The following is a 10,226-nucleotide window of genomic DNA, read 5'->3' as shown; positions in this document are numbered from 1 at the left end:
TCACGGTGGTGTTTCCAGACGCTCCGATTATAGAGGTACAAGTATCAGATTGGAAGTGCCTTGTCCTGTTTATTGGAATACATTGTCCTCAAATATATTTATTTGCATTTTATAATGCAGTTTTAGTCACTGGGTTGCCCTCTTCTGCTTCATGGCAAGACCTTAAGGTCAGTATGATTTATACCGTAATGCTTACACTTCATTGATTCCTCTTGCATTTCTTTTAATCCCACTTCATGCACCCTATGCTCCAACCTTGATTGTAATAATTGGTGATGTCAACTTCTCAATGCTATAATGACATCTGTAGCGTGATAAATTCAGATAATTGTGCTCTTTCAGGATCTGCCTTGTGGGAACTATTATCATGAACTGAAGTTGAGGTGTTTTTGAAATATTAGTTTAAGTTGTGACTTGTGAGCTGAAGTAGAACTTAGTAAAGAACTGAGAATAGAGACAAAACTTAGATAGGGGGAGAGCAATTATTCTGTTATATGCATTTCAATCCATTAAATTGGCATTGACGTTAACTTTTGGTCTTGATCAATTTTTTTCTTAACTTTTTCCCGGTCGAGCACCTAATTAGAGAATTGAAAAAAGATTCATAAGATTTGCGATATATGAAAGCATGATTAGCAAGATATATTCTATACCATTAAGTTCGATATTGTGATTGACAAATGACACCTTTGAGTTTTGTTTTAAAAATTACTGAAGTATCTGTTTCCTATCTTTTAAAAGACGATAGAAGATGGCACATCATTCGCCGCAGATTCCATGATTTACATGTTGGACCCAAAAGCTTTTGTTTCTGCCACTTTATTTCTTAAATTGTTTCCGGTTCCTAAAAGAACTTTGAACCATCATAATCATTCAAGTTGAATGTAGTTATTACTTTTTCCCCTGGCATGAGCATTTTATTATTTGGGTTGGAGTGTATTTGTCTGTGATCCACTTTGTCATGCACCATTTCTATAGCTAATACATTGACAATGCTAAGACTGATGAATATTTAGTTTGCTGAACAGTGTGATAGTTTTTATAATGCCATATCTCATTTTTTTTTCTAAAGCCACCCTTTTTGCTAGAAATGTGTGCTTTTGGTTAGTCTTCTACTGCACTATTTGAAGGCAACCATGCAGTGATTTCATTGGCTCAAGGGCACTTTCAGGGTTTGTATTTTTGCCTCACTTCTCTTGTTTTCCAGGATCACATGCGTCGAGCTGGGGATGTTTGCTTCTCCCAAGTTTTTAAGGAGGGAGGTGGTAAGATTATTATCAGATAGAAAGTTTTTTTGGTTATGCTATGGTGAGTCGATGTGGATATTCTTAATTGAGTGGTAAGGCTGATGTGATAATGTCATTTATTTTGCAGGCACCACCGGGATTGTGGACTACACAAACTATGATGACATGAAATATGCTGTAAATAATTATCTGTTTTTTGCCCTGTGTAGTCATTCTTTTGAAGTTAAAGCTCAAACTTCTGGCCATCCGTGGTGTTATTTAATATTCACTATCTTTTATCACAGATAAGGAAATTGGATGACTCTGAGTTCCGGAATGCTTTCTCTCGCGGAGTTATACGTGTATGTTTTATGCTAATATGCTAGTGGTTGATGTGTTGTACACGCTGCTTTTTTTGCATGTGCTTTACTCTACATGAAAACTACCTATAGGTGAAGGAGTATGATTCTAGCCGCTCTAGGAGCCGTAGTCGCAGCCGGAGCAAGAGCTATAGCCGTAGTCGCAGCAGAAGCCGAAGGTTGGTACCTGTTTCATTGCACTGTCTACCTAAAATTTGTCTCGGAAGCTCTCTTGCTTTCAAATGAATAAGAATGATAACAATAAAAACCATGTCTTGTTCTATATCTTTGTACAGCAAATCCCCAAAAGCAAAATCTTCTCGCCGCTCAAAATCCCGTTCGAGGTCTGCTTCTCCTCGTTCTCGTTCTGGATCAGAACCCCGCCCATCTGCAAGGTACACATTTCTAGTTAATATCTTTGGTTTATGTTCTGTGTAACTATTATGCTAAAGGTTCATGCCTTAGATAAATCAGACCTATGAAACAAGGGCATTTCATCATCTATAAGTAACAAGTCCTCTGCTATGTATTTAAGCTTGCATCCTGCATCATGATGCCATAAGAAATGGTTTCTTCATCCTGTTTCTTATATCAATTTGTGTTCTCATGTTAAAGATTTGCTTTTCCTCTTTCTTACATATTTTATGTTATATTAACTGGAGAAGTTGATACACTAGCATCGATCTAGATGAATGTTTACTCTAACGTAGGCAGTAAGAACGAGTTTTTAGGAATAAAATGAGTTCATGTTACTCAGGATCCTGGTTCGAGAACTGGGTACATTTGTGGCTTTTGACTTCGTTTACTTTTCTCGTTTACTTTTCTAGTTTTAATCCTGTGGATTGGTTTATGATTTTGTGTTAGCAGGCGTCAAGAAACTGATTCTCTTAAACTATCTTTCGTTTTTTTTTCTTCTGAAAAATTTGAAGATGAAACTGCCTTGTTTCTGCCTTTTTAGATATGGATATATACGACTCTCAAAGGATTGCATGTTAGGATCTTCATGGGATATGTTACCAATACCTATAACACTTGTGGTTGTGGAGGTATGATATTTTGTAGAAGCCAGTTTTGGAATCCCTTGTGGTGTCTTTTTAATAAGCATCACCAATGTCCACTGGTGCTAGATTGGGACAAGAAGAATCCTGGATATGGATTGCAATCATAAAGCTGGATTGTGAATAGGCGCTATATGATTATGGACTATGGCAATCACGGTTTTAACAAGTTGGATCATATCATTGCTTCTCCAAATGCCACGTAGAAAATAAAGCATGCTGTTCAACTTATTTGTCGGCTTTATTGGTATCTTGTTCACTTGTGTCTCGATTTGCATCCTTTTTTCTCCTTTCTCATTTAAAGATAATTTATCGTTGGCCTTCTAACTTCATTAGGTCTGTCATATATTGGTCTCTGTTGGGCTGCTAAACATTTGGATTTTCCATTGATTGTATTGATTATGGTTACTGATTCTCTGACGTGGAAGTGGCATCAAGGCTCTTGGATCAGAGTAAATTAAGAGGAACTTTTGGATATTAAACTCGGTTGTTTCTGGAACTTTTGCAGATCTCCTTCAAGATCCAGATCTCCGCCACCTTCTGTGAGTGAAACCGTGATTTAATTTTAACCCGTTAAAGTTAACTATCGTCTGGGAGTTCCATCTTACATCTTTTCCTGCTAAATATGTATATCATTTGGCTGGACAATTGTGGTAGCATTTACTCTGATTTTGTTTCATCAGCCGTTTAGATTTTGCTACTGAGTATTAATCCTCTTGATATCGGTGTCGTGTTCTGTTTTCTTCTGAACTCAGCGCCCAAAGCGGGTTAGTAAAAGTCCCAAAAGACGCAGTCCTAGTAAGAGCAGGAGTCCGAGCAGAAGCAGGAGTCGTAGCAGGAGCAAGAGTTTATCACGGTATGGTTGCATACATCTATTTTTTGCAATAAGAATAAGAAAAAGTCATGCTGGTAGATGTACATGTATATTATATGCATAATTTTTTTATTTGTAATTTGGCAGGTGATGAAGCTGGTGCTAGTTGATGGGTTGGTTCTGAAGTGGAGCGGGAAAGGTTGTTTTGGAGCTAAGAAGTTAGCTTAGCCAAGTAAGTTGAATTTGGAACATGACTTATATGTAAGCATGGATTTGGGATTGTGGATGTCTATTTATACTTCACTAGACCGAGTTGTTGTATGTTGACTAGAGTTAATGCCTTTTTGGTTCAAAGTTTTTCTAGTTTCTTGTGGATTCCAGATGGCACATATTTGGTATTTGATGTTTTGACAACGCTTGAACAAGCCTCAGCCAGCTGCTTGGGCATGCTACTGTTAGGGCGGCTTTCATTTTGTTTCTGTTGTGGGCTCGTTTGTGTCGACTATTTTCACTTGACATGACATGACATGACATGGTAGGGAAGGAAGGTTGATCTCGTCTTATGACTATTTGTAGGGCTATACCTGCTTTAAAGACGTATTTTGGCATGACATGGCTCATCCTGCTTACCGTCAACTCGATTCTTTTATATTTGGAGTTGATCTCTGTTTTGATAAATATATCATGCGTGTTTCTAAAATGAAGAACATGTGATGTTGGACAAGGAAACGGTAATGTTATCGTATTATATTTATGGATTTTCATAGCGAATTTAATGTCCATTTGGCAAATTTTAAGCAAATACAATCGTTACTCTAAAATAGTAAAAAAAATATTAAACAGTTTTGGTTGTGGGCCTATGTCTATGATGATGAATAAATATATGCGGATGCATTTATCAGGCAACGTAATGATTTTCTGTGACTGTTTGTTCATTGGTGAAGGTTTTAATTTTAAGTTAATTTGTATTAAAACCAATGAAAATAAGAAAAATTACCAAAAACTAATTTTTTTTTATAAAATTAAGTTGGAAACGTTCTCACTTGGATAAGTTGGTGAATTAATTTCAATTTTACAAGAAAATAGGTTTAAGACAGACAGACAGACGATAAAAATAATTATGAAGACATGGAAACAAACACATAATACAAAATTATTTAAGCATCATTTTGTTGATCAAAATTAACATAATAACAACAATAATAATAATAATAAAACGAAAGACGCAAACAAGAAGAAACCAGACACATGGCGACATTGAGCACCACCTGTTCTCCTTTTTGTTCATAATTAATTGTATATCTACTAAAATGCAAATTAATATTTTGATGGTTTTTTGTTTCATTTATTATCAAATGATTTTTTTCCTTCCATAAATCGATGTCCATTTTCATGAGAAGACACGTCACGTTTTTATAACAATTTACATAAATAACATTACCTTTCCATGTTTTTCCCCTTGGTAATTAGTGTGGGCATAACATAACAATGACACCTGCTTGTTTACTCCACTATAGAAATAAAGGAAACAAATCCAGACACAGGCTTTGAAAGAGATACAATACTAAACGACATTAGCGGTTCGATTCCACTGGATTTTATCCAGGGCTCTTGGAATTAGTCGAGGTACACACCCACAATTAACAAAAAAAGGAAATACAACATTGAAACAAGTTTTATTTAAGAGCCACGAAACAAGAATAAGTATTATGGTCACACATACACAGATAGGAGTAGTCTTTAAGTTTGACCAACCATGCCTTAAATCTTTCCAACTTAGCAATGGCAGGAGGCCATTTCTGCTGGCTTAGTGTTTGGTCTTTGGCTTCTTCACTACCATCACGGTGCAATGGGCATGATGGGTGACATAGTCGCTTACACTTCCCAAAACCGCCCTACAAAAGATTTTAAAATCATGTAAAAATTAACAGAAAATAGGAGTGATTTGCAGTGGCATTTTCGCATACGAAAATCCCACCACAACTTTTGAAGAGGATTCCATGTTTGCGCAACAATTGCTCACAAGTAAGAAACCAGAATCGTTTGGTTTACTTATCAAGCAATCAGGACTGGATAAAGGTTTAATTAGTTGAATCATGATCTTTTCACAGTAATATAATTGCAGAATAAATACATCTTAGTGCAGGTAGCTTCCATCAAAGCATGCGTGTTGACATGCATAAAATCTAGTTACAAAAATAAACGTCACCTTTTAATTGCTCCATAACCATGGCTACCAACCACCAACATGGCAGCATGGTGCCTATCTACAGCTTCACATAGAACATTCCTAGCATCGCCTTCCACAACTTCCACATTCACATCATCCACCTATACAGAAAAGTAGCTTTTAGAAATAATCCAAACAAGTACAAGTAATAAATGAGTGAAACATTTGAACCTCTGAAACAACCATAATCTTTCAAATGCGTTAGATGCTAAAAGTTGCAATGAAGATGAGTCAAAACACGCTTATGGTTCCAATCACACAAGCTCTTTTCCTATACTTGACAGTATTAGATGCTAGAAGTTCCAAAATCGGCTTACAATTCCAATCACACTATGTAATGTAAACAAGTGATTATCCGGGACATGAACTTGCTTCATGATCAGATATTGAGACAATAGCATTTCCATTGGCTTAAGTATACATACAGAACCTGATAGAATSTTTGCACTAGGACCATTACTGTTTCGACATTAGGACTTTCCATAACCTCGCAATTTTGATATCACACTCAATTCCAACCAGGAAAATCTTATCAATTTGGAATTGGAATCGACAGATTAATTAGTATTCAAGTAGATTCTCCCTGCTATGCTTCAAAAAAGAAAAAAGAAAAAAAAAGTAGAAACCGATTTGGAATGGCAAAGCTCCTTTGCCTTTTCCACCACTCGAGCAGCGATCTTCTTCAAATCCGAATCCACAAAGGGAAAAACATCAGCGGCACCTGGATTCATGGATCATATAGGAGAAAACAAAGTTAGGAAAGAGGAGATGAAATGAGCAAGTAAAAGTGAGATGAGTTGAGTTGAGTTGATTGTACCAGGACCGGCGAAACCGATGGCAGAAGTAGGAGAAGGCTTGGAGTGAAGAAGGAGCAGCTTGAAGGGAGAATTGGGGAAGTGATCCAGGGTCCATTGAAGTGCATAAAAACTGTGGTCGCTGTCATCCAGGCCGACGATCATGAGGGGTTTTTGTGGCGTTTCCATTTTTTGTACAATGATTTCTGTAGGTGGGTGGGTGATTATAATAGAAATGGGAAATGGGAAATTCCAGAAGAGGCGAGATACTTAACGACGCCGTTAGACAGGGGTCCACACTACCTTACCTTTTAATTTTATGGTTTTCAGTTCAAATTCCTGGTTACCTTTTAACAGAAAATCAAAAAAAGAGTGAATAGAATACCATGAATGAATGAGTGTTTTATTTTTTGTGGTTTTTCTTTAATCTAAGCCAAGCCAAGCCAAGCCAAGGTATGTAATAACTTGGATGAATTTATTGTAATATCTTAGTTTGAATGAACCTACCTTCAATTTATTGTATGAAGATGATTGAACTAGAATTTTTAAAACATCTACAATCATTTCGTTCTCGTTCTCGTTCTCTAGAATGAATGATATGTAACTTGAAATTAGAATTATATTTCGGTTCTTTAGGATGAATGATATTAGATTTAGATACGGTCATTACAAAGTAAATAATCTCTCTCTTACTTCATCTCATCATACACATAACTCTCATTCAACATCTTCTTTTTGCCCATCCAACAACCTAACTTCCCGGATTTATTCCTAACCCTACCCATCCTACTTTGCTTTTTAAGACTACTACACTTCCATTCATCATCAAAACTGCAATTGTTCACAAGTCCGACGACCGGTTCGCATATTCTTGTACCAATGCCCCAAACAGAGAACCCCTTTCCATCAACCGCGAAGGTCTGTCGAATTCTTTCGCATAACCTGCAAGTTTCCCATTCCAACTCCAAATCATAACCTCACAAACAACTACTACCACTACAACAACAAGGGATGAAGGGACTTACCGGCATCGATGACCAAAACACGATCACAGTCCATAACSGTTGGTATTCTGTGAGCAATGCTGATTATGGTGCAGTCCGCAAAGTCTTCTCGTATGATTTTCTGAATCACCCCATCCGTCTGTGAATCAACAGAAGCCGTTGCTTCRTCCATGAACAACAGCCTGCTGTGCTTCAGCATCACTCGTCCCAAACAAAGAAGCTGTCGTTGTCCAACACTCCAATTATCACCATTATCAACAACTAAGAAACAAAAACAATATGTTCAGTTTTTCTTCTCTTCACCAAGAAAAGAAAGCAACGACTCTTTGTTGGATTCGTTTCTAGTACCTGCAGAATCTAGTTTACCAGGTTTTGCAGCAACAACATCGTTCAGTTGGCATCGTTCAAGACTCTGCAAAACAAGTTCTAGGATGAGATAAATCCATGGAGGTCAAAACATTATAGATCATGGTCCAACGATCCATGAAAACAGGAGTGTATATCTCTCTCTCTCTCTCTCTCTCTCTATATATATATATATATATATATATAACATTACCCTCCAGATCTCTTCATCAGAATATTGACCAATTGGGTCGATATTGCTTCTCACAGTGCCTTCGAAAAGGATGGGTTCTTGAGGAATGATCCCAAAMCGAGACCTGAGATCATGGAGTCCGAGGGTGGAGATGTTGACGCCGTCAATGATGATACTTCCACCAGATGGCTCCACCAACCTAAACAGAACCTGGATCAGAGTTGATTTCCCACCTCCAGTTCTACCAACCACACCAATCTTTTCACCTCCTTTAATACTTAGGCTGATCCCTTTGATCACCAGAGGCGTGTTYGAACGATATCGAACCTGTAACATTCAACAACATCAATTCAGAAAAACAACCCGAAAATGTTTTYCAGTCTGGGATTACAGATAATTGTAAGTTACCTGCACATCTTTGAGCTGTACATTGCCATGAGAAGGCCAATTTGGAGGTGGGGGGCTGTCTTTTTTCACCCATTCCGCTTCTGATGGTATCTTGGTGAACTGTTTAATCCTCTCAACWGAAACCATTCGGTTTTCAACAAAGCAGCTCGTGTATAAAGCCCAAAACAGCACTCCATTGAGTGACAATCCATACGAAAGGGATAATCCAACGTTCTCTGGCATCAAGATCACCCATTTCAAGGTTACTTCTCTAAAGGAACAACAAATCTTTACATGATTTTTCGGGTTTAGTGTGAAATGTACCTGGTTTCACGATGCTGCTAGGCAAGATGATCATGAACACAGTGGAGACACATAGAAATACGCTTCCAATGAACTCCAAACGGAAACCTAACCACCCATTGGAGCCATTATTGTGGAAATCCATTCTAAGGTTTCCATTCACACGCTCAACATTTTCGTGAACAAACCTCTCTTGCTTCCTAAAACACCGAATAGTCATAACCCCGGATATGCTCTCCGAGAAATGGTGAATAACAGGTGCTTTTGTAATCGAGTCAAGTCGTGTTATTTCACGAGACGTTGCAAGATAGTATCCCTGAAACAATCAGACCATAAGATCAAATCAGATCTTATGAGTTAAGTTGTTATATGCTTACAACTTAACCTGGTTGAAACATACCCGATACCAAAAATTTAGCCAGCCGAGTGGAATCAATAGGAACACAGTTGGCCAAGAGTTCTGACAGGTGACGATGATAATGCYAATCACTGTTATGTACATCGAAAGAGTCAGGCTCATTATAAACGGAAGGAAAACATCGATGTTGGTTTGATCACTTGATGCCTGAAAAAGGTCAAACTTTAAATGTTAGCAGTTATTCCGACAGAAAGTTAACAAAAAACACAAGTTTTAAGAAACTTTACCCTACTAAGAATTCTTCCTGAAGGTGTAGTGTCGAAAAATGACATCGGAGCATGAAGAATGCTGTGTAGAATCTGCTTAAAGAAAATCTGGCAAGTTTTAAGCCCAAGGACTGTTGAAGAAATGACTCTACCAAATACCAGAAGGAAGGAAACACCAGCTATGGCTGTATAAACTTCAATRAACAACGAAGGGTTGAAGGAGGCAGCACGATCAGCAGAGGTTTCGTAGGCCAACCAGTAATCACTCGCCATCTGTGTGCCTTGCCACACCACCGAGAAGAACAAAACAACAATCACACCCCACCATCCGAAAGCCTCGGTCACGTAAACTCTATACACATTTAAGCTGATTCTWCCTGTTTCCCTCTCCTCTTCTTCTATTAGTTTTGATGTTCCAATGATAGAACTAGACTTGGATCGTTCTAAAGCCTTTTCATTTTCGCCGTTCACTTCCCTAGTGTTATGGCTAGCAGATTTCTGGAGAGGTCTAGGGGAGGTGTTTTCCGATGTTGTAGCTTCCGTTTGTACCATTTGCATTGAGGTTTCGTGGGCCGACACYAAACCTTTGAAATCCAGACCAGATTCTAGTAGTTCATCATATTTTCCTGATTGAACAATCATTCCATCTCGCATCACCTAACAAAGTTCAAGTTAGATTCAAGAATCAATAAACAATCCAAACACTAATCTGAAAAATTATATTTAAAAAAAGACTTGAGCTACTTACTAAGATCAGATCAACATTATGGAGGAAATCAACTTGGTGGGTGACGAGCAAGATTGTCTTGTTTCTGAGGGATCCCCTCACACACTCCTGAAATTTTTTAAAGAAAAAAGAGACATTTGAGATTTTGTAGAGCAAAAGAAG

General features: G+C 37.7%; 3 protein-coding genes across 4 annotated transcripts in view; 1 reads left to right on the top strand and 2 right to left on the bottom strand.

Moving 5' to 3' along the window:
- Positions 1 to 6: 6 nt before the first annotated feature.
- Positions 7 to 3,852, top strand: LOC112512139 (serine/arginine-rich-splicing factor SR34-like). The gene is made up of 10 exons (XM_025117986.1): positions 7 to 35; positions 121 to 167; positions 1,208 to 1,265; positions 1,375 to 1,424; positions 1,532 to 1,588; positions 1,679 to 1,764; positions 1,882 to 1,980; positions 3,152 to 3,185; positions 3,399 to 3,499; positions 3,605 to 3,852. The coding sequence occupies exons 3-10, from the start codon at positions 1,214 to 1,216 to the stop codon at positions 3,606 to 3,608; spliced, it is 483 nt and encodes a 160-aa protein (XP_024973754.1). The 5' UTR covers positions 7 to 35; positions 121 to 167; positions 1,208 to 1,213; the 3' UTR covers positions 3,609 to 3,852.
- Positions 3,853 to 4,943: 1,091 nt separating this feature from the next.
- LOC112512741 (universal stress protein PHOS34) lies at positions 4,944 to 6,685 on the bottom strand. 2 transcript variants are annotated; one of them, XM_025118859.1, is made up of 4 exons: positions 6,505 to 6,685; positions 6,314 to 6,408; positions 5,667 to 5,788; positions 4,944 to 5,352 (listed from the first exon to the last, which is right to left on the bottom strand). In XM_025118859.1, the coding sequence occupies exons 1-4, from the start codon at positions 6,668 to 6,670 to the stop codon at positions 5,265 to 5,267; spliced, it is 471 nt and encodes a 156-aa protein (XP_024974627.1). In that variant the 5' UTR covers positions 6,671 to 6,685; the 3' UTR covers positions 4,944 to 5,264. The 2 variants fall into 2 exon arrangements, with proteins under 2 accessions (XP_024974627.1, XP_024974628.1); XM_025118860.1 differs by having other exon boundaries at positions 6,341 to 6,408.
- A 430-nt stretch (positions 6,686 to 7,115) lies between these two features.
- Positions 7,116 to 10,226, bottom strand: part of LOC112512170 (ABC transporter C family member 14-like) — a 6,472-nt gene continuing 3,361 nt past the window's right edge. Inside the window, exons 3-11 of the mRNA XM_025118033.1 lie at positions 10,086 to 10,188; positions 9,359 to 9,994; positions 9,114 to 9,278; positions 8,735 to 9,029; positions 8,432 to 8,646; positions 8,045 to 8,350; positions 7,834 to 7,897; positions 7,507 to 7,746; positions 7,116 to 7,423 (exon numbers count right to left, since the gene is read on the bottom strand). Coding sequence (XP_024973801.1) covers positions 7,323 to 7,423; positions 7,507 to 7,746; positions 7,834 to 7,897; positions 8,045 to 8,350; positions 8,432 to 8,646; positions 8,735 to 9,029; positions 9,114 to 9,278; positions 9,359 to 9,994; positions 10,086 to 10,188 — 2,125 coding nt within the window. The 3' untranslated portion in view covers positions 7,116 to 7,322. The remainder of the gene's footprint in view (positions 7,424 to 7,506; positions 7,747 to 7,833; positions 7,898 to 8,044; positions 8,351 to 8,431; positions 8,647 to 8,734; positions 9,030 to 9,113; positions 9,279 to 9,358; positions 9,995 to 10,085; positions 10,189 to 10,226) is intronic.

This window comes from Cynara cardunculus (assembly GCF_001531365.2).
Source record: "Cynara cardunculus var. scolymus isolate 2C chromosome LG 5, CcrdV1, whole genome shotgun sequence".
NCBI lineage: Eukaryota > Viridiplantae > Streptophyta > Magnoliopsida > Asterales > Asteraceae > Cynara > Cynara cardunculus.
The sequence above is the reverse complement of the archived record's forward strand: the minus strand, read 5'-3'. Positions and strand labels throughout refer to the sequence as shown.